The 24043-nt window shown below is 42.8% G+C and overlaps 1 protein-coding gene and 1 long non-coding RNA gene across 2 annotated transcripts in view; one reads left to right on the top strand and one right to left on the bottom strand.

The window, feature by feature from the left end:
• The window catches only part of ADCY2 (adenylate cyclase 2), a 456478-nt gene that overhangs the window by 361867 nt on the left and 70568 nt on the right, over window positions 1-24043 (top strand). The window contains exons 15-16 of the mRNA XM_002745132.6: window positions 4166-4250; window positions 18838-18975. Coding sequence (XP_002745178.3) covers window positions 4166-4250; window positions 18838-18975 — 223 coding nt within the window. The remainder of the gene's footprint in view (window positions 1-4165; window positions 4251-18837; window positions 18976-24043) is intronic.
• On the bottom strand, window positions 495-11401 carry LOC144581489 (uncharacterized). The gene is made up of 2 exons (XR_013532371.1): window positions 11311-11401; window positions 495-4320 (listed from the first exon to the last, which is right to left on the bottom strand). It is a non-coding gene; the product is annotated as an uncharacterized LOC144581489 (long non-coding RNA).

Raw genomic sequence — 24043 nt, 5'->3', positions numbered from 1 at the left:
TAGGATATATACGAAATGCCATAAATTACTCGAGGCCAAACAGATTTACAATCTAGATAAAGTGAAAGAATTTTTTGAAAAGACAGTTTTCCAAAAACTGAGACATAATAGAAATTTTAACTGGGCATGTATCTATTACATTTATTGAATTTGTTTTAAAAATTCTTCCCACAAAGGCAGCTTCATACACAGATTATTTGTGTGTGAATTCTACCTAACTTTTTAAGAATATAAGATGGAAAGAACTGGTCAAATATTAACACATTTTATATTTTTGAATGGATAAAAGTGTCTCATTCATGGAAAGAGACTAAAAGATTGAGGCTACAAACCGAAGGCCACATCTACGCCATGTACGGGAGACGGAGCTGAAATAAAAAGAGAAACGTTTGGAAATACAGGATATAGAATCGCTATTGCAGGAAATAGCTTATAGAATAAAGGAAATGTCAATAATATAAATTCCTGACAAAGAATTCAAGTGAAAGTTATTCAGCATTAAGAAAAATATTTTTATTATGATTCAGGCACCAAAAATGTAACAATCATAAATATTTATGCACTCCAGAATCTCTTTGAAATAAATAAAGCAGAAAGTCTTAAAATGTTCAAATACATTGACAAACCTACAGTCCTAGTTGGACATGTTAATATATTCTAACATAGACAGATCAAGTAAGCCAGCCCATTAGGGATTTGACTAACTCATAAGGCTCCTTCAATAGTTATACTTAGAGAAATACTTTGTTACCAGCATAAGAAGTACATATAATTTTCAAAAATTCATAAGACATAGACGTTGAGCATACTTATCACATCCCAAAAGCAAAACAAATTGTCGAAGTATAATAATAGAGGCCACAATCTCTGATAAATTCTAATGAAATTAGAAATAATAAGAACCAACCAAAAATAATATTCTTGTAGAATTTAAAATTCAGACTTCTGAGTTACCTTTAGTATTAAAAGAAAATGGAAATTTAAATTATAGGCTTTTTAGAAAAGAGTGATAATGAGTAGCTACGAATTAAAGGCCGTGGGATTTGGCAAAAGCAGTAACTAGTAGAATATTTGTGTTCTTAAATGAACTTATTAGAAAATACAAAAGATTTTTCTAATAAATGGCAATCAAGATAAAATTTGTAAGTTTAAATAAGGAAGCAGAAAGCAATTTTTAAAAATGGAATCAGAAACTAATTAACATAGAGAACAAATGGAAAGAGCAGACCTTAGTAATAAACCAAGAACTTATTCCTTGAGAAGATCAACAAAACATGCAAGACCTCAAAAATGTGACCTAGAGAAAATAGCATTAAGCATAAGAAATTACGAATATGGGGAGTTTATAAATTATATGAAAATATTATATAGAATATTTTACATTTGAAAATCTACATGAAATAGATAATTCTCTAGAAAAATTATCAAAATTGACTCAAGAAACAGAACCAATAAACATGGCAGAAATGTGACTTGTCTATTTCTAAAACAGAACCTGGATCAGGAATACAAGTTGGTAAACATAAATCCCAACAGCATCACTTAATAGAGTTAGAATTTAGGCAAGTTCCTCAGCCTCTCTGTGTATCAGTGTCTCTTTGGCAAAATGAAGTAATAATCATAACTACTATATAGGATTATTGTGAAGATAAAGTGAAATATATATGTACATACATACCCAGTACTTGGCATATAGTGGATACTCTATAGATGTTAGGATGTAGCATCACCAACACCACATCACCACCATCATCCCCATCACCATCTGTCACCACCATCATCATCGTCACCATCACCATCACCATCATCATCCCTATCACCATCCCTATCACCCATCATCATCATCACCATCACCACCACCACTACCATCATCACCACCATCATCCCCATTGCCATCCCTATCATCATCATCATCATCATCATCACCAGCACCATCCCTGTCACCATCACCATCATCATCCACATCACCATCCCTATCACCCACCATCATCATTACCATCACCATCATCATCACCGTCACTATCCCTATCACCATCACCCATCATCATCATCACCATCACCATCCCTGTCACCATCACCGGATCACCCATTATCATCATCATTACTGTCATCCTAATCATTATCATCATCATCATCATCATCATCATCAGATAATTTTACAGTTGAGTTTTATCAAACCTTCAAGAAGATATCATTCATTCAGTATTTAAACCGTTTGGGGCCTAAAAAAAAAATGAAATGTTGTTTCTAAACTCAGCCTTATGAATCTGGCATTACCTTGATACCGAGAAAAGCTAGGAGAGCATAGTGCTCAAAAAAAAAAAAAAAAAAAAAAACCTGTCAGAGCTTCTTCGTAAAAACAGAGGAGAAGATAGCAAATAAAAGCTCAGCAGATGAATCACTGCGGTCTCCTTTAGTCATGAGGATAATGGCAGGCGCCCTCCATAGCTCTGAGGTGTGGGCTGGCACTCCTCCGGCTGCTGCAGGATCACATCTTATCCATCTTTGTGTCAGAACACCCCAGCATGAGCCTGGCCCATGAAGCTCATCAACAATCCAGGTGTACTTGGTATATACACACCATCCTACAGAGTCTCATCATCACTCATAAAATCTGAACAAACCTTATCATCAGGCCAGGTGATTGAAAGCACTGTGAATCATGTCCAGGACATGACTCAGTGCCCAAAAGTGGTTGATTGGGTCAGTTCCAATTGTTGGTTTGAACTCCAGTTTTTTAGATGTTGTTTGATGTGTGTCCCTGTAGTCATCTCTCTTAACGGAGCAGGTCTCTGAGATAGAGAGTTGAGGATGCCTTCTCACCATGACAACATCAGGGGATTTACTCAGGACACTAACTGTTCAATTTGTTTCGCTTTCCAGGGGGCTCACAGGGGTGCACTCGCAGGGTAACGTCAGCTTGTGGCTGACTTGTGTCCGGTAACTTCCACCCCATACGTCATCGTTTCTGGATGTTACTCCTCTTCTTAGCCAAATCCTCTGTTTCTTCACTGGCTCTAGCCAACTGCGTTGGAATGAGGTTCCATTTGGTCTCAGACACCATCCAACCTCTCCCTCGATGGTCCATTTGCATTTCATCTTTGATGATTCACTGTGTTTCAGTCCTTTTTATACCTCTGAAACTTCTATCCTTGGATTAAACTCAGATTTAAAAGGCTTTGAATTATTTAATTATTTAAAGGACCTTCCGGATATGTATGCAGTTCTTATAAATAAACCTGTCATCTGTCCATAGCAGAATTTGTAACTTGCTAGGCATGTTTTTCACGTGATCATGGGACGTTTTTGAGTTCATTGGCTCGCTCAAGCATGTAAAAAGCCTCACTACACATTTGAACTAAATAGGTTGAATCTGGTTGCATGAGATTGGGGAGGGTGAGGACTCAGTGTCTCCTGGGTCAACAGGGGCAAGGGCGGAGCTTGAAGACTTCCAGGCTGTGAAGGTGAGGCTGTCTTGAAGGCAGGAGCTGCCAGGATCTCACTGGCAGTGAGGAGACCACTGAGATGGAGGATGTGGCCAAGTGCGGCGTGAAACTGCCAGGCACATGGGCGAGTCATTTAAAAAGGTTGTTTATCCCTCACGAAGAACTGATGCTTACGGGGGTAGAATTTTCTGTTTGTTTGTTTGTTTGTTTGAGACGGAGTTTCGCTCTTGTTACCCAGGCTGGAGTGCAATGGCGCGATCTCGGCTCACCGCAACCTCCGCCTCCTGGGTTCAGGCAATTCTCCTGCCTCAGCCTCCTGAGTAGCTGGGACTGCAGGCACGAGCCACCATGACCAGCTAATTTTTTATATTTTTAGTAGAGACGGGGTTTCACCATGTTGACCAGGATGGTCTCAATCTCTTGACCTCGTGATCCACCCGCCTTGGCCTCCCAAAGTGCTGGGATTACAGGCGTGAGCCACCGCGCCCAGCAGGGGTAGTTTTATTGTGTCATAACAAGTTGATTGGCCATCCCTGTGTAGACTTCTTTCTATGGACATGTGTTTGGTATTTTAGCTCCATTTTTGTTCCTCAAAAATTTAGTGAGGATTGCAGTCTTCACTTAATGAAGTCCTAAATAACCCAAAAGTATTACTGGTAGCTTTCCAGAATGATGGACTCGATCTCCACCCTGACTTGTTGCTTTCTGTTTCCTGGTAGAACATCCGTCCTGGGCATCTCCTTTGGGACTGCGTTTCTCCTGCTGGCCTTCATCCTCTTTGTCTGCTTCGCTGGACAGCTTCTGGTAGGTATACAAATGTGGCGCTTCTTTGAAAAGTATGCTCATTTCATGAAAGCTGACTTCTTGCCTAAAACTTTCAGAAACAAGGAGCTTATTGTTTTACCACTTCAAGAACTCTGGATCCCCATTAAGGAAACATGCAGCCTTCCAATCTATAGCCAGAAATATAGACTGGGCAGCTCATGCACAACCCACACACAAATACTAAGATGATTTGAAACGTTTGATGTCCCATTATAAGATTGCATTCTTGCTTATTTGGTTCTGTCAATATATTTTATTATTTCCTATAAGTTTTCAGAGTATCTATAGCAGCAAATGCAAATAGAATATCAGACTTTCAGTGTACAGGAGAATTAAAACTAACACGAACAGAAAACCAAACACCGCACGTTCTCACTCATAAGTGGGAGTTGAACAATGAGAACACATGGACAGAGGGAGGGGAACATCCCACACCAGGGCCTGTCAGGGGGTGGAAAAGGGGAGGGAGAGCATTAGGACAAATACCTAATGCATGCAGGGCTTGAAACCTAGATGATATGTTGATGGGTGCAGCAAACCACACGGCACCTGTGTACCTACGTAACAAACCCGCAGGTTCAGCACATGTACCCCAGAACTTAAAGTAAAATTTATTTTAAAAGTAACCCTAATACATTGTTACATCCACTTTCAAGCTATAAAATGGTGGAGTATTTGAAGAAAGCATATGTTAAAATATTTTTATGAATTTAAGCCAATCAGTGTAAACTCTTATGATTTATATGCTAGTTCTGGATATACAGATGAAATCTAAATTTGAAAGTATAAAGCAATGTTGCTAGCTGGCCACGGCTCTAGGACAACATCCTAAGGAAGCAAATGATGGAAGAGAAGGCTGGGAAGATAAGCCGCTGTTTCGTTTTATTCAACTGAGATGAGCTGTGATGAGGCCACTCTGAATCTAGAATCTCTTTAAATAAATAAAACAGGAAGTATTAAAATGTTCAAATACATTGACAAACCTACAGTCCTAGTTGGAAATGTTAATATATTCTAACATTGACAGATCAAGTAAGCCAGCCCATTAGGGATTTGACTAACTCATAAGGCTCCTTCAATACTTATATTTAGAGAAACACTTTGTTACCAGCATAAGAAATACATATAATTTTCAAAAATTCATAAGACATAGACGTTGAGCATCCTTATCACATCCCAGAAGAAGTGAGTGTGGGGCTTAAAACCTAGATGGCAGGTTGATAAGTACAGCAAACCACCATGGCACACTCTCAAGAAAGGCTCCAGAGATTTTGTTAAATAAAAATTTTAACATAATAATAACCTATTATAAAAAATAAATAGAAATGTTCTTTCAAATATTTTTAATGGATGCATTTTATATGAGTTCTGCAATTATAGAGTGTAGTGTAGATGTTTTCACATTGTCCAAATCATGATTTCTTCTGCTAGTTAGACTGTGACAAGCCCATTTAGATGACACCACCAAGGAAGCTTCCTGAGGATTGTGGTCTGTCTGTTACCTCTCAGGGCTACTGTGGCTTCTATGAAAGAATTTTTTCTAATTCTGCCTGGATTTACAGTTTTCATCTGTGACTTTATTGCAATGTCATTTTGCTTTTCATAAAACACACTACCACGGCTAGCAACAACATCGGGACAGCATGGTAGTGGCCTCTTAGAATCCTCGTGCTCCCCATATACACCATGGGATGTTATGCAGCCATCAAAAATGATGAGTTCGTGTCCTTTGTAGGGACGTGGATGAGCATGGAGAACATCATTCTCAGCAAACTGACACAAGAACAGAAAATCAAATACTGCATGTTCTCACTCATAGGCGGGTGATGAGCAATGAGAACACATGGACACAGGGCGGGGAGCACTACACACTGGGGTCAATGGGGGGAGTAGGGGAGGGATGGCTGGGGGGGGAGTTGGGGAGAGAGAGCATGGGGAGAAATGCCAGATATGGGTGGAGGTGAGGAAGCCACGTGTGTACCTATGCAACTATCTTGCATGTTCTTCACATGCACCCCAAAACCTAAAATGCAATTTAAAAAAATCCTCGTGCTCCCTTCAAAAGCCTCCAAGCTGCCCATTGCATTCCAGTCTGATCTGCTGAAAGCCTTTGGCCAAGGCTGGTTAAGATTCCAAAGCCTGTCTCTGCCTTTCCACAGTAAGCACTTTGCCTTTTGTGCCTAAGCCTTGCAAACTTGTGTGGATTTTCTTTACCGTATGATAGTTTCGATGTTTCAAATTGCATTGAAAACTCTTCCAAAAATGGGACTGTGGTTTCTGCTTTACCCTAATGCACACATAGCATCTCATTTCTCTGAAACCCCCTGAAGACATCATGGGTTATAGAAAGGAAGGGGGCCTTTGGTTAATATTAATCCGCTCTGAAAGGCCCTGATGGGACTCTTTGGCAACAGTTGAAAATGCTTATTGTAGGAAGAAGCCTGGTTTTCTGTGTTCCCAGAATCACCCCTTGGTGGAAGGTGCACAGGCTCCCTGCTCTTTTCCTTGCCCCCATAAGTCTCCTGATGCCCGTTTCTCAGGTTTTCAAAATAAGAACCATCATTGGTGGTTCCACTGGAAACCCCAACCTAGTTCTAAATGAAGTCAGTTCAGATGATTGTGCCTAACTAGCCATATTTGTCGTTTTCTGTTCCCGGGAATCTGGTCTTGGACGTGAGGGCATGTGGTACATTTAGGGTATCAAGCGGACTTGTTTCTTTCTAGTGTCTAAGTTGTTACATTAAATAGACATAGAGCTGGGGACAGAAAAAAGTATCTCAGGAACAGCTGTGCTGCGTGTGTGGGAAAGCATTGCTCCTGTATGAGGCCCCCTTTCAGCCTCGCTGGAATCCCGGTTCCTGCTGCCCCTGCTCTGGCTCTTGTTCCCTCTTGTGTCCAGCCTGGGGCCCTGGTAAGCTGTCAGGATGACACCCACAGCTCTTCCTGCCTCCCATCCCTGGAGCTTCCCGGGACCCTGGCCCTCACAGGCCACATGCTAGGAAGTTCTTTTCGACTCTGTGGAATCACAAAGGGAAGATTTCAAGGCTACAGATAAATTGATGCTTACCTCATCCTCACAAGAAGCCTGTACGGTGTCTACAAGTGTGCCCAGGAAGGCTAAACACTGTGATACTTGGTCTTCCTAAACTTGACTCCGTAAGATCCATGAAGTGGGCGCCCCCAAGTGGCCAGCTGCCATTCCTCCTTCCTTCTTGGATGTAATCCATGAAAAATTCAAGAAGGAATTCTTTTCGCTTGGTCCTTGTTTACTGTTTAAACCATTCTGTAAGGATTTTTATTTTACCTCTCAACATCAAACATATTGGTGCACAGCCAATTTAAGAAGGCTTAAGTGTACTCTGCACTCTGCCATCCAAATTCAGTCAAAAACTACGCTTATCACAAATATTCCACTGCGGTCATGGAGAAACATTGCCACATCCTAAGTGCTCAATCCTTGGCTTCTGAATAGCTTCCCAATTGTGTAAGGTTTTGTAATGATTTGCATTCATTATGAATTAAATACGGAGTTTATTAAAGAGTACTTAATACTCCAAACTTACTTTCTGTTAACGTATGGGAACTTTCTGAAAACTTCAGTGCCAGAGGCAATATTTGTGCTCTAATGCCAGTTTTCCGTTCTCACTATGAAGAATTAACACAGAATATAATACTTTATAAAGGAAGCTGAGGGGAGGTCAGCCTGGCTGATGTTTTTCTTCCAAGAGCTTTGCCTCTGTCATTCTCTGTTGTACAAAAAGTATAACACCAACAAATCAAATTGCTTGCTTGTTTTACCACTGGGCTTGATAAAAAGGTCGAAAAATGTTGAAATCGGCAAAAAGAAATAAGAGTGATAATGAATGGCAGATTTTTTCCTGTTGATAGAAAAATCATACAGATATTCGTTCCGTGACATGTTCTCAAACCCATGGCAGGAATTCCTTTTCTGTGATCCTTATTTCTGTGAGAAGTCCAGCCCTCGCCTCCTTCTGCCCTTCACTCCCACCCCAGGCATGCCCCATGCCTTCGCTGGAGTGCTGGCTCCCTCCTACCCCCACGTTGCCCACGCCTCAGTTCTTGTGCATGCGGGTGGGTCCAACCGCCAGGCACCTTCCAAGACACCTGGAAACTGCACCAACAAGCCCTTCTTTTTTCACCGTGAGACTGATGATCTGTGTTACATAGCTTCGCCTGCATCATATAACATCTCCTCGAGATCTCTACATTGTTTCTGTTTCCCCTTAAATATATTGAGTTCCTTAAAAGCAGAATGGCTTGGTAAACATGCTTTCTGCCCCCTCACTGAATCCAGTGCCACCCTGATCCCATGAATGTGTTTAATAAGCAAGTGCTGACTCAGTGCTAGTGGACTCCATGTACTGTAGCGTTTTGATGGGTCCTTTCTCACTTTCTCTCATCTGGCCCTGGTTAGCACTCCCTCATCTCATGGAGGCCAGTCTTTCTCAGGCTGAGTTAGATGTGACCTACAGGACCTTCTCCAGCTGTCCCAGCGTGGGGACAGGTTCTCTGTCTAAATGATGGTGTGGATGAGAGGAGGAATGTGAGTGGTCTTCATCATGCCACGTCAAGATGCCTTGTTCGCATACACGGTGATTCCTTGACTCTGACGTGCCTCCAGCCGTCTCCCCGGTTGAAAATCATTGTCTAACTTTCACAATCCAACTCTCAAGAGCCCGCCTCTCCCACCGACTCCCCTAGTGCTGACTGGGGGTTGGGATTCCCCTGTTGCATTGTTACTTTTATTCTTGTGGATGGAAAGATCTTCAGTGAGTTCACTGTAGCCCTGTTTTGTTCATTGTACTTCTTCCGGCACTTGAAACACAAGACAAATATTTAGTATCAGTCTGCTTGAAGGAATGTTGGTTTGCACCCAAGTGTGGTTTCCTGGTGCAACCGTTCAGAAAACGTTCCACCCCCATTCTCACCGCAACTGGGCTCCTTCTGAACTTGACGCTCTGAATCCGGCTCCCAGTTGTGGCATCCTGCTCTGCATTCTGCTGGGTTCCCAGCCTCTGCATATTGGCCTGGCATCCTGATGTCCTCACTGGTTGGATCATCTTAGACACCTCTTCCTCAGGCACCTTCATGGGTCATATAGCAGCCCCTTCATCTTACCATTGCCGGTGAGTCTCAGGCAAAGTAAGACGTGCACTAAGAGACCTTCTCCAGATGTCTTAGCATGAGGATGGGTTCTATGTGTAAAGGAATGTGTGGTTGAGAGAAGGGATGGTGAGTTGGCAGCCTTCATCACACTGCATTGAAATTTCTTGCTCCCATTCACCGTGATTCCTTGACGCTGACATGCTTACTACATCAGATGCTACTGAACAGTTCAGAATTGTAAAACTCAACAGCAGAGAGAGAACCTTATCCAGCCCCTAATTTGTGAATGAGGAACCCAGGACTCCAAAGGTGCCATCCACTTAAGTCAGTTTTTATTTCCAGTCTTTTAAAATAAATGTTTCTCTCTCTCTCTCTCTCTCTCTCTCTCTCTCTCTCTCTCTCTCTCACACACACACACACACACTGCAGAATAAACTGTAATCAGGTCTCTTGAGGATGGAAATGGAGGCTTTGGAGTAGAATCAGGAATAGGATGACTGTGAGGTCTGCAAAGGCTTCATATCCTTGGGTAAGAATCTTTGGAATAAATCCAAACTAATTATGGTGGGCAAGACCCCAATGAGTTGTTCTGATTCCAGCCTCATCGTAGCTTATAAATAGTAAATGTTATTAAAAGTACCTACTTACTCTGCTAGACACTTAGCATCTACTGTTTCATTTATGCTCACAAGAGCCCTGGGAGGCAATATCTATTTGACAGTTTAATAGTTCAATAGAATGGAGGCTCACAGGTGCTGCATAACTTGCCTTCCCAGTGGTACATAGCAAGTAGGTATTGGAACCAGAACGGGAATCAAGCCTTGGAACCTTATAGTAGAGGCAGGTTACAGAGGGTACCAGGCTGGGTATGGAGTGAGTCACAGGCAGACAGTGCCCAGCACTAGGCAGGAATGCCCATGTTCATGGACATGGACCAGCATGGCACCAAAGTTACCTTGTGGCAATTGCTCAGCACCCATTGATCAAAACCGCATTGGTAAGTCATGGTAACCTCAGTACCTATTCCTATTCTTCTCTAGTCTAGTTTTCTAAAATTTGTTATTCAGCTGTTGGTCCCATTTATTTAAAACTAGGTTCTGGGCGGGAGTGGTAGGTCATGCCTGTAATCCCTTTACTTTGGGAGGTCAAGGCCTGTGGATCACCTGAGGTCAGGAGTTTGAGACCAGCCTGACCAACGTGGAGAAAGCCTATCTCTACTAAAAATACAAAATGAGCCTGGCATGGTGGTGTATGCCTGTAATCCCAGCTACTCAGGAGGCTGAGGCAGGAGAATTGCTTGGTCCCAGGAGGCGGAGGTTACAGTGAGCTGAGTTCATGCCATTGCACTCCAGCCTGGGCAACAAGAGTGAAACTCCATCTCAAAAAAAGAAAAGAAAAGAAACCAAAAAAACTAGGTTCTGGGCAAAGTGCAAATTTGTCTTAAAAGACATTTGATAATTTTTAAGTTAATTTATAATTGTATTTAGATTAAAATAATCTAGTAAGAAAGTACTCAGTATTGTAACACTTTACAAAATGTTTTATGCATATAATAATGCTTCAAAGTGTTTTCATACATGTTATTTTATTTGATAATGAAAATAATCCATTTCATCCAGGCAGAAACTAAGACTAGAATAAGAGATTCAAGTTCACATTTTTCGTTACAAGTAGCGATTAAAAATAGTACTAGTTGTCATTGTAGCAGTATAATGATAAGTGCACGTTCAGTGAGATTTAACTTTCTACACTACCTGAGGTGGACTTACATCTCTGTCATAAACACGAGAGAGTGACTCTAACCAGAAATTCACCAAACAAACCACAAAACACCTTCAGAACTCCTATGCTGGATACAGCAAGTGAAAGTGCCAGAAAATATTAGAAGAAATTTTTCTCTCCATGTTGTTACCTTGTGCTTCCCATGCCAGCCCAGCAACCTTGTTCCGCGCAGAGATGAAAGAGCAAACAGAGCGGCCGCCTTGGGAAGGGAAAAGTAGGTCAAACGCCCAGCTAATAGAAAAGCTTTCCACCCCGCAGCAGTGTTTTCCCCTTGAAGTCTGTTTTCTCTGCTGTCAGTGTAACTCCACCTTATTTCTTTTGGTTAGTATTTGCCTCGTGTTCCTTTTCCCATCTTTCTACTTTCAGCTTCTCCTTGTCAAGGAAAAGGATATCGGTTTTAGGTGTGTCTCTGGTGAACAGCGCATAGCTCTGTGCTTGATTCTCTGATCCAGACATCTCCCTCTCTTTTATTTGACAAGTGTGATCCATTTACATGTATTATAATTATGACCATAATCTTGAAAACCCATTTTGTGTATTTTTTGCTTTGCTTGTTTTTTCTTCTTTTCTGCCTTCGTTTGAACTCCTGGAGTTTATCTCTTTTATTCTCTCTAGTGACTTGGAACTTATATAGTCTAGTTTGCTTTTTCAGTTATTATCTTAAAACAGATAACATGTACACGGGATTAACCAAGTATATTATTAATAATATCTCCACCGTCTTGTTGAGCAATATAAGGACCATGCTGTGAGTCTGGTAGTATTTTCTGTCTTCTATACTAGCATTGTTTAGATTTTTCTAAATTTAAACTGCTCAAATTATTCATTGTTTATTCTTGTTTTCTTAAGCAATTTCTTAGTTTACTATTTTTTCCAAATACCATTCCAAATCTTCCTGGACCCAGTTTCCATATTACTAAAATCCTTCCTTTTATAATCCTTCCCGTGAGAGCTTGAATATAATATACCCAGTCAGATTTGTATTTTAAAAAGTCTTTATATTTTCCTCATTGTGACCATTTATAATTTTTTCTAACATTCTGAAAACAGGATTCCATAATTGCCTGGCCTCTTTGGGACCAAGGATAACTCTCCTGTCTGTCTAACTGTTGTGGAGACTTGGTCCCTTGCCTCGGAGGGAGTTTTTGTAGGATTTGCTCTTTGTCTTGCGGGCAGTAGATTCTGCATGTTAAAGTGTAGCCTGACTTCTATGTTTGAGACTCAGCTGTGTCTTCTCAACCACAGACCTCATAATCCTCTCTAGGTCTGCAATGTCATTGTCCAGTATCTGCTTGTATTTTGTCTCTTCCCTGGTCTTTCTGTTCTGTTTTTCTCGAACTTTCATTAGAGGTGTGTTGAATCTCTTCATTCTATCCAAACTCTGTGTCTTAGTCTTTTTTTCCGCCCCTATTTTCCACTTCTTTGCCCTTCTGTGCTGTTCACGGTTTACTTCCTGAGATGTATCTTAGCCTCTCCCATTCACCAGCAGTTCATCCAGTTCCTCAGTAACTGTTTAGTTTTTAATCTCAAAATCTACATTTTTATCTCTAGAAAGTTTATGTGGCTCATTTTTAAAAATATTTGTGATTTTTTCTTAACTTGCTCATTCATACGGATTCTAATCCCTCTTTTGTTACTTTAATCTTATTTTAGGAGCTATTTCAGATTGTTGTAATATCTGCAGATCTTGTGGTGCTAATTCTACTACCTGTTATGTCTGTTGACTCCTCCTCATATGAGTCATCGCCTTAGGTACTTCGTAATTTGCTTTTATTATGAGGTTATGTTCAGAAGGAACTGCTGCAGCCCCCAGATGGGACATCCCTGCACTGTGTGGTCTAAAGTGTCATTTACATTCAGTGTCATTTTTGCTTCCGCCACAGCTTCAAGGATTTTCTCTGGTTTTGACCTAATTAATAACCCCTCAATTTGGGATTCTCATTATGAATCAGGTAATGTAATTTCAAACACAACACTTTAGGTTTGGATTGATCCTCGGAAGCTTAGTGATACTTCCCTGAGCTAGTGAATGGAACCGTTTGAGAAGGAATAGCCGTTTGAGGCTCTGGATTTTATTCAAGAGTCTAGTCTCAGCTGCCCACCCTTTGCAGGCAATATCTTCTTTTCCCTACAGGAGTTAAAAGCCCACCCCCTAAGTGCCGTGGCCTGAGTCCTGCTCCAGGGCACTCCTGGACCCACCCCACAGCCTCAGTCCCTTTATCACTGAGCTCCCTCTTTGTTTCTGTGCCCTGATAATTTCCTTTTGAGTCTATCATTGAAAACAGCAAACAGAATCTGCACATATTTGGTGAGTTCCTGCCATTTAACAAACACTCTACTGGCCTCTGGGATGTGGTCACTGTCCTGAACCAGCTCTGCATTTGGCCAGAGACAAGCATGTCAGCAAAAATGGTGCAGTGTGGTACACAGTGGAGCCCCAGTGCAGGGATGAGGCTCACCCAGGTCGATTTTGTAAAATACGATTGATTGACATAAAGAAGCCTTCCCGTGGGAAATTCAAGGACAATTAAACAATCAAAGTACACATCACAGTCTCTATGACATTAAATGTTACAAGTAATTATTGCTCCAACTTGTTCCTGCCATTCAGAATGACGGTCCTCAGCTAATTAAAAAGCCAAAGTGGATGTTCGTTTAGGTAAATACACAAAAGCGCATCTTTTTATAAAACACGTAACCGCCATATTTTCCAAGCAAGATTTTAGTATGGATTCTGTTTTCCTAATACTAAAAGTTTGCTGCTCAGCCACTCTGTTATCTTTATAACTTTTCTGGATTTTTTTTTTCATTTTATTAACTTCACTTAATATGAGCTTCCACTTCTCTTCAGGTATCTCAACTTACTGTTAAAATTGATACTAATGAAACTGTAAATGAAGTCTACTTTTATAATGAGTAAGTTAAATTGTGAAGAATTAATTTTAGAGTGAAGAATTTAGATTTAACTTAATTTGAGAGACTATCAGTCATTTCCATTGCAAATGGATAAAAACAGGGAGGAAAAAAGAAAGAAAAAGAGAGGAAAGGAAGAGAAGCTGGCTGATATTTTTGGTGGAGGTTTTTCTTCTTTTTTATCCAAATAACATGTATGAACATTTTGTCTTTATGAGGAGGATCTGCATTTACTGAATTAAGAACATTGGGATTCATCCCACACTTTTCCTAGCACACCCCACTGCTTATTGTCCTCACCACCAATTCTATGATAGGATTTTTCTATATTTTTTTTTGAGACAGATTCTCAATCTGTCATCAAGGCTGGAGTGTAGTGGTGCAATCATGGCTCACTGCAACCTCTGCCTCCTAAGTTCAAGCAATTCTCCTCCCTCAGCCTCCCAAGTAGCTGAGATTATAGGCACCTGCCACCGCACTGGTTAATTTTTGTATTTTTAGTAAAGATGAGGTTTCACCATGTTGGCCAGGCTGGTCTCGAACTCCTGACCTCATGATCCGCCCACCTCAGCCTCCAAAGTGCTGGGATTACAGGCATGAGCCTCTGTGCCCGGCCAGGATTTTTCTATAAATTTACACTTCTTCTTTTATTACATCTCCCAGTACACTGCGTACCAGTCCCTTGTCTGTCAGTGGATGAATGTAATTTCCACATCCAAGAGCATTTCTAGAAGGTACACGGTGAGCTCACTGTAAGAGCTGGTCGCGGGGTTCAGTGAGATCAGTAAGAAAGGAAACAGATGTGGCTGAAAGGAGGCCAGGAGTTGAACCAAAGATGAAAGCAAGTGACTGCAGCACTCTGGGCTCACGCAGGCCTTTTCTCATTCTCAGTTGAATAGTCCCTTCCAAATGAAGGCCAAAATATTCTTTGAGATGTTATCATTTATAACGTTTAATTGGGATGGTCTGAATTTTGATAAACATGTTTCCACCAGGGCCTTTAATACTTCATCAAAAACAGGATACACTGAAGCAAATGATCGTATCAAGAGCCAAGCTGTAATTTCTCTATGGGTCTAGGAACCTCATCAAGGGACTCCTTTTTTCTTAATTAGATTCCTTCCATTTCAGAATCTTAGTCTTGTTTCTCCTCTTATCCCCATCACTGGTTTCTTCTGTCCCCGCCTCCGCAGCTCGATCCTCCTCCTCCTCTTTCATCATTGTCATTGCAACTGTCACCTCTCTGTTCTCTTCTACTTTCTTGTCCTTGCCAGCAGCACTGCTTACCAACATTTACACTTCAGAACAGGCTTGCTTACTTTGCCACTGCTTGGTGACAAAGAAAGATAGCTGGCTGTCTCCCTGACCTCAAGAACAATGCATTTGGCATAAGTTTTAAAATCATTGTGAGGGGGAGCTTTGAGATGTGCATGGAAACTGCATGGGTGAAGCATTTGAACCAAGTGCATTCTGAATCTACTGTGCCGAACCCCATGTCTGCCAAACCCCCAGGCATCTAGTCAGTCGCTGCAAGTGCTGCCGATTTGCCATTTTGCCTGGCATGTGACATGAGCAGAAAAAGAATTCCTACATATCTGCCCGGATCATTTTCAGTAAATGACTAGCCTATGAGCAGAATACAACATATTCTTATTAGACTGCGTATTTGGCAAGATTGTCACCATGTATTTTTCTAAAACTTCAAAGACAGTAATTTGTTTTATTTTTGTAATTTCAAAAATTTGTGTAATAACTACATACTATTTTTCCTAATTGACAGTGATGTGCAATCTTAGCTAGATGTACATTTTCTCTTGAAGTAATAAACTTTTTAAAAATTTCCTGCTCTAAACATTTTTATTATATCTATTGATAATTTCTGTATACAGAAATTATCACAGTTTCACAAACATAAAAGCATTGATTTTAATAATTTTCTCTTAAAGGAACTAATTGTAGTCAATCTGGATACGAATATATAAATATTGTCTTAATTCGAGAGAATCAAACCAAATGCCACCATGTAATGGAATCTGAGCCAGATGAGCATTATATTCCATTTGAAACTTGGCTCTTCATAGTTTATTATAGGTGGGTATAAAAGTAATTGCAGGTTTTGCCATTAAATGTAATGGCAAAAAAAAAAAAAAAACGCTTCTATGGAACACAAATTTGATTGTGTTTTGTCTTATTAATATTATTAGAAGTAGCATGCATCAAACAATAATGATAACCGTTCGCAGGTGGATGTTCTCTGGCTACCTGACCCTCTAAGATGCTGCATGTTCGGAACATTAGGGGACATCTTACTTCATGACACATTTACTGCCACCACCACCCCCTATCCAAACCTGCTCTTGAGTACAAGCAGAAAGTGCAGATCTGATCATCTGTTGCCAGTGATCAGACGCCCTGCAGAGCTGGGCCGAGGGCGCCCCCTGCCGGCAGCCAGCAGCCCGGCTCTGGGCACTCGGCGGCTGAGGGCAGCACTGGCTCAAGCTTCCTGGCAGGTACTCAGAGAAATGAGAGGAGGGTCCAGGAAAATCAGCTCAAGGAGTGAGCCTGGAGCCTGGTCCTGTGTCTCCCTCAGGGGAATGTGCGCTGTGTGCAAATATTCTATCTTTTTCTATCAGGAGCTGGAAGGAAGAAAACAAAACGCAACTCCACGGTGGCAAGGAGCAGAGAGGAGGAAATTTTGTTGTTGTTTACATAGATATAAAGAATTTATATTTTAGTCATTAAAATGTTTCTAAGAAATATTGTGTTTTCTTCATTGAAATAACAGGAAGAGCTCCTACAGAACACAGATTTGTCTGTTTTGCAATATTAATGTGATTAGAAGTAGCATGCATTAAACAATAACAACCACTCACAGGCAGATGTCCACTTGTAAGTTCTGTTGCACACGCCTTCTCTAACTCATTTAAACCTCTGAAAACAGAGGAGGCAGGTACTGTTAGTAGCCCCATTTGAGAGAGGAAGAAACTGAGACCCCATTTCAGAGAGGATCATTAGCTTGCGGCAAGTTTCGAAGCAGTGGAGCTTTGAAGCTAAGCCACTGGCTGATTCTTGACCTTCTGAACTCTCGTTCTGTGTTTAGACTCTCACTCAACTGTTGTATCAACATTGAACAAATAGCAATGCTTATGGCAAAAATATTTTCAGTAATAACACAGGAAGATGTGAAAGACATAGAGAAGTAAAAGCACAGCCTATTAGTGCTGTTCGGGAATATTTTTTATTTGAATTCGAATTTCACAGATGTCACACCAGCTTTGTTTGCCAATAGATTAACTTGGTAGTACTGATCAATGGGTGTAATTTATTTTATTCCTTCTTCTGAATTTATTGAAATCACCACTTTTTTTTTTCCAAGACACATAGCCTTAGGACCACAGTCCCTTCGGCATAAAAGTAAAAATGTTAACCCCTGGAGGACTCTTATGTCCTGCTTGTCATGTCAGATGACATATGCAAATTACACCCACACAGCATCTACATAGGCAGAGTTGATGTCACCCACACCTCAGTGGAGCTCACTCACACCTGGGAGATGGTGAGAATCCCAGCAGTGCCTCCCTGGAACGGTGGCCCTCAGGACGGCTGGGCTCGTGCGCCGAGACCCCACGGTGAATGGGGAGCAAATGCTGACTGTCATCCTCTAAAGACCTCAATTCCTTCTTGTATCAATAAAGCTTCCCCAACCCCCATATGCATAGCAGCATTATACAAAACAGCCAAGAGGCGAAGCAACTCAGTGTCCATTTTACCAATGGATTTGTTTTTAAACTGTAGATACATACAATGGAATTTTATTCAAGTTTTAAAAAGAAGGAAATCTTGGCATAATGCTACAACATGAGGATCCTTCAGGGCATAATGCTGACAGAAATATGCCAGTCACAAAAGAACTATTAGATTGTTTCACTTACGTGAGGTCTTGGAATAGTCAGAATCATGGAAACAGGAGGGGGAATCGTGGTTGCCAGGGGCTGGGAGGAGGGAGAAACAGGGAGTTGATTTCCCATGGGCATAGGGTTTCCGTTTGGTAAGACTGAAAATCCTAGAGATGGTAAACGACAATGTGAATATGGCTGTCACTACTGAACTGTACACTTGAAAATGGTTTAAAGGACACATTTTATATTATGGGTTTCTTAACACTGTTAAAAATTGTTTGGAGGGAAAAAAAGTATCTTCTCTGTGTGGGAGAAAACCCCCACAAGAGCAGATGAGATCAAACAAGCCATCACGCCTCGTGCCTGAGACTTTCAGATTCCATATTTGCAAGTTCGGTCACTAAACTAAGTCTGCGACCTGCGCTGCCTTCTTGTGATCTGCTAATGTAGCATTAGAAGGGTCGGGAGACGTGGTGGTCTCTTTCCACATAATCGGCTGAACTTAGGGTACTTTCATCGTAGCTGTGATCAGAGACCCCACATCCCCCAGGGTGATTTCATTAACTGACAGTTTTCCTTTGAGAAAAGAATCACTTAACAACATAACTTTAGGTCTGTTTTAAAAGACATACAAGCACATCCTGCCTTTGTTGGAGGCACTTAACTTGTCCTCAATTGGTAGCAATGATGCCAACATAATTTTAATGAGGTTCGTGACTTGGGCAGACTCGACATGTTTAGTCGATGAACATGTTGGTGCTTCTTGTGGTCTTAAACGTCGTCATCAAGAAACTGGAGGGAAATCATAAACCAGCAATGCTTTTCTTTTTCTTTCTCCCTTCTAGCAATGCAGCAAAAAAGCCTCTCCCCTGCTCATGTGGCTTTTGAAGTCCTCCGGCATCATTGCCAACCGCCCCTGGCCACGGATTTCTCTGACGATCGTCACCACGGCCATCATACTAACCATGGCTGTGTTCAACATGGTAAGCCCCGGGGTGAATCAGTGCTCGTGCCACACAGGGCGCTCTTCCCTTCTGGGACCTGTCCTGCAGAATTTTGGAAACTTGCTTTTAGCTCCAATGCTGCCCACTAAATGTAGCATCTCAGGGCAACCGCGGTCATTTCTCTAAGGAAAGGGGTGCTTTCACGGAGCCACCTTGAGACACTGGGCGAGTCCTTGGAGCAGCTCCCCACTTCCTTGCTCATGGTGGCTCCTCAACGGGTTACAGAAATGACTGCAGTGTCTGAAGAATGGTCATAAACGAAGGAGCGTGGTGTTAAAAGCCCTGATCGCAGGGCTCCTCTCTCACCAGCTACGAGACTAGAAAGATGTTTCCATTGAGCTCTGCGGGCTCCATTTGCACTTCTTTGAAAGTGAGAACCAAGACTTCTCTACCAAGGGGGTTCTAAGGACTCAGTGAGCCAATGTTCGCAGCACACTGAGGACAGTGCTGGCCACTGTAATTTGTGACTGTTGAACCAATGGCCACTCGTACTGTGTCAGTCTCATCGTTACTGGTGATCTCCCCCAGAATGGATATGTGGCTGGGCAGGGTGCTTTGAGACGCGTCCTTACTGCTCTCCCGTCAGCGGCAGCAGCCGAAGGAACTCTGATGTTTCCTGTAGTGGACGCTTCACTGCCTGTGGGGCACGCAAAGTGATAGGAGCTGCAGTCCTTGCCTTCCAGGGGCCTGAAGCCAGGTTGTGGTGACAGGCTGTGTATGATTTCATAATAAGAACATGTTTCTTTAAAGTACAAAGCATTCGTGTAGCAAAATGTAACATTGATTGAATATAAAGATGTGCCTGGTACATGCTGGATGCTCAGACTCCAAAGACAGTTCTCTGCCTTCCAGGAGGAGTAGAAGTGGGAGACAGACAGCTGGGTAACCCCATCATCAAGTCATCCCGAAACCAGGAGGCGAAGACAGCAACAGAGGCATGAGGGGAAGGGAGAGCAGGGTGGGCTAGATGGAGGCCCTGGAGGGCGGAGAGGAGGAGTCTGCCACGTGGACCCAGAGGAAGTGAGGGGCAAGGGCAGGTGGGTGGAAGGTCCTGAGAAGGAGGGACATTTGCCTCTGGGACAAGAGAGACATTCATACTAAGAAGGATTGAAAAACAAAGATGAAGAAGTGGATAAGGACCTCGAATGTTTAATGGGGCCAGTCCTCCAGGTCACGCTGGAGATCCTACAGTTCCTCTCAGACATCTGCAGATTCAGGTGATGGTGATGTCACCTGGACCCCAGATGGTCCAAGCCCCTGTGGCAGGGGTGGGATGGCCTCTCCATCTGTTTTGCCTTGCCTAGAATTGATTTTAGAGACACCTGCGAAGGGGCCTTCAGAGAGCAGCTGTGGCTTGTCCTCCCTGCCTGTCTGAAAGTGGGTGTGTGCCATTCCCGCAAATTTTCTTGTATCATAAGTTTGGGGACAAGCAAGCCTACAGCCCAACCTCACCTGCCTGTGTGCCCCAGCTCCCTCTCAGGAGCTCCCCAAGAAAGGACATGCGGGCAGTTCTGATGTGGGTCTCTGCAGGCATGTGGACAGCTGAAAGGGGACACCACAGCCACCTCCTCCAGCCACCAGCTCAGCCTCCATGGCAGCTAGTTAAACAGTCGCATCTGTTGCTGGGAAAGGAGGTGCTCAGCAGGCAAGTACCCCAGGACACAGCCTTCCTGGGCTAATGCAGGCCCTTGGCTCACAGTCCCCTGTGGAGAGGTCCAGATGGGCCAGGTCCAGCGCTGGAAGCCCTCCTCCTGTCCTTCTGTAAGATGGGAGAGTGGTACAAAGCAGGTCTCCCCTTCTTCCTGGATGTTTGCATCACCTGAGGCTCATTTTCTGCTGCAGGGATCATGGGGCCTCCTTCTGGGGGAGGAGGCCTTTTTTTCTAGGTCTCAGGTGTGCCTAGATGGTGACCTCATTACTTCCAATTAGGGCTTAATCCAGAGTGAATGGCAAACAGCTGAGGAGGGAAAATACGCCAAGTCTAGACAACAAGCAATTCCCTCGGGTACCACCGGACTCCAGAAGGACGGAAGTGCCAGGGCTCAGCTGGAGACCTGCTGTGTTAGTCCACCTGAGGCACCTGTTCGCGGGAGCTGGGCTGGCCAGCCAGGGGCATTCTGTCTGAAGAACAGGGTTAGGGGTGGCAGTGGGGAGTGGTGTTCTTGCTGTGGCCCCAGAGCTCTCTTCAGGGGAACAGCCTCAGGGTGGGGAGCCGAAGATGAGAGATTTAAGACAGACTGGAGAGGTTTTCCTGAAAGAGCCTTTCTGCAGACACACCAGGAGCCGCAAGAATGCCTCAGCTCTCTGCATAGGCAATTTCCTGCATACTGCAGGGATGTGAAGAAATAACAGGGGAGGAACCTGGATGGAGAGGCAGGCAAGTGGCATTGGGCCGAGACTCCAGAAGCGTCATGAGTGTATGAGTGTGTTTACTTTTTTTGTTGTTTTTTTGGAGACAGAGCTTCACTCTGTCACCAGGCTGGAGTGCAGTGGAGCAATCCCGGCTGAACTGTAACCTCTGCCTCCCAGGTTTAAGTGATTCTCCTGCCTTAGCTTCCTGAGTAGCTGGGACTACAGGTGCAGGTCACCACAACCAGCTAATTTTTGTAAATTTTTTTTTTTTTTAGTAGAGACAGGGTTTCACCATATTGGCTAGGATGGTCTCTATCTCTTGACCTTGTGATATGCCTGCCTCAGCCTCCCAAAGTGCTGGGATTACAAGCGTGAGCCACCATGCCCAGCCGAGTGCTTTCTAAAATGGGTTCTTTGGGCTTGACTTTGTAACCTGGGCATTAGTCCTGCTGCTCCAAGATCCAGCTCCCCGGGTGAGCACACTGCCAAGCACCAGGTGGAGTCCGACGGACAAAAGCCGCGAGAGAGACCAAGTCGGAAGTCAACTCCATAGCCAAGGGGCAGAGGATGAAAGCGCATTTGAAGGCAGCAGGGTGCCCGGGGTCCCAAGATCTCAGAAACCTCCAGTGACTGACACGTGCCCGGATCATGAAGCCTCCTCCTGGCTCCTCAGGAATGTGTTCACCGCGCATGCAAGCAGATCGAGCACACTTCCTGAGAGCTGACCTTCACCGGCCAGTAGCAGTTCACACCACTTAAGGAACGATACCTTTAACATCATATACAAACACGTCAGAGTGAGATCAGTTTTTGTCTCTCTCTCATATAGATTTCAGTTGTAGAACATGATGTTTTGATATAAATAGTGAAATGATTACTACGGTCAAGCTATTTAACAAATCCATCACCTTCGCCAGTAACCTCTTGTGTGTGTGATTAATGCACCCAAATCTACTCCCTTAGCAAATCTTCAATACAACAGAATAGTATTAACCACAGTCCTCCAGCTGTGCATCAGATATCTAGATGCATTCATCCATAGGACTGCCACTTTGTGCCCTTTGACCTATATCTCCCCATTTGCTGCCCTCCCCACGCCTGGAAACCACCATTCTACTCTCTGTTTCTGTACATTCAACCTTGTTTTATTCCACATAGAAGTGAGATCACACAGTATTCATCGTTCTGCGCCTGGCTTGTTTCACTTAGCATAATATTCTGCTCCATCTATGTCATTGGAAATGACAAGATTTCCTTCTTTTTAAAGCTGAGTAATATTCCATAGCGTGCACGTGTGTGTGTGTGTGTGTGTGTGTATCAAAATTTCTTTATCCAATCATCCATCAATAGACACATTTTTTTCTATATCTTGGCTGTTATAAATAATGCTGGGATGAACATTGAGGAAATCTTTCTTTGTTTTTTCACATGCCCTAGGAAAGTGCCTTCCATTCGTTAAGTTACTAAATGAAAGAATGGGTGAATGAATAGGGAAGTATACAGCCCTTTAAATAAAAAAAAAATTTTTTTTGTAAAATCTAGTTTGAGCTTGTAAAGCCAGGATGTATCACCTGATTCGTAAAGACAATGTAACTGAGAGGCAATTATGGTTTGGGAGCCAGCTCTATTTTGTATAGCATAATTAGTCATGATTGACAGACAGTGCAGCCAGTGTCTATAAAAGTTTGACAAGCTGATCATTTAGGAGGAGACATTCTTTCCACAGCAGTCATGATCCTTTAGAGAGAGGACAATTGCCTTTACTAACAGAAATGTGTCTTTCAATGTTGTTTTTCTTCCTCTACAGAAGACACATTAAAAGTATGATGGATGACCCTTGAGATGTATTTCTTCTCAAAGACCATTCATCACACTTTGTAATACTTTTAATGTGTCTTCTGCAGATTTTCCACATGCCAAGCTGCCTTCTGTAGCAGTAGAGGCAGGAAAGAAGCTAAATTACCTTTTCCTCACTTTTCCTGTCTGTCGATGCAGGAGAAGAGATCAGAACTGCTCAAGTGCTGAATTCCTCCAAGAGTGCAGGAAAGCCCCATTTGTATTGATACCTGGTGCCGTGAACTTAGCGGTTCTTTTCCATGCAGGTGCTCCACTTGTACTTACATCAAGGAAAAATCATAAAACTGTAGGAAGCCAACGTTAGGTACAGAAAGGGAATAATACGACCTGGCTGTAGAGCCTTTCTTATAATGTCTTATTAATCACTGGAGAGGCAGGACTTGTCCATGGGACTGTGCCTCTGGCCACACCTGAGGATCTGCAGATGCCTCGGGCTCCTGACCTCTGACTGAGTGAGGCAGAGGCAGTGCCCCCTGTCGTCACATGCCTCACCAGGTGGTGCTGAAGCCACAGGCAGACTGCTGAAGCAGGCAGGCTGGTTAGAAGACAGCACCTGCGCAGAGCGGTGCAAGGGAAGCGGGCTCCTGTCACTCACATCAGGAAGGCGACACTTTCTGCCAAGGATGCCAGTGAAACCCAGTCTTTACTTGCATGCAGTTCAACAGTCCCAAGATTGTTTCTGTCTCTTTTTACCCAGCCCCACTTCAACCTGTCCATCCTGGGGCAGTTTCTATTTAAAGCAGGATAGCTTTTGATGTTTTTCTCAGTATTTTTTTTTCTGAACATGTATTCCAGACTGATGGAGTCCCATTCCAAAGTTGTATTTCCATTTCTTAGC

Source organism: Callithrix jacchus, chromosome 2 (genome assembly GCF_049354715.1).
Source record: "Callithrix jacchus isolate 240 chromosome 2, calJac240_pri, whole genome shotgun sequence".
In the NCBI taxonomy this organism is placed as follows: Eukaryota; Metazoa; Chordata; class Mammalia; order Primates; family Cebidae; genus Callithrix; species Callithrix jacchus.
This window is presented reverse-complemented; position numbering and strand designations above follow the sequence as displayed.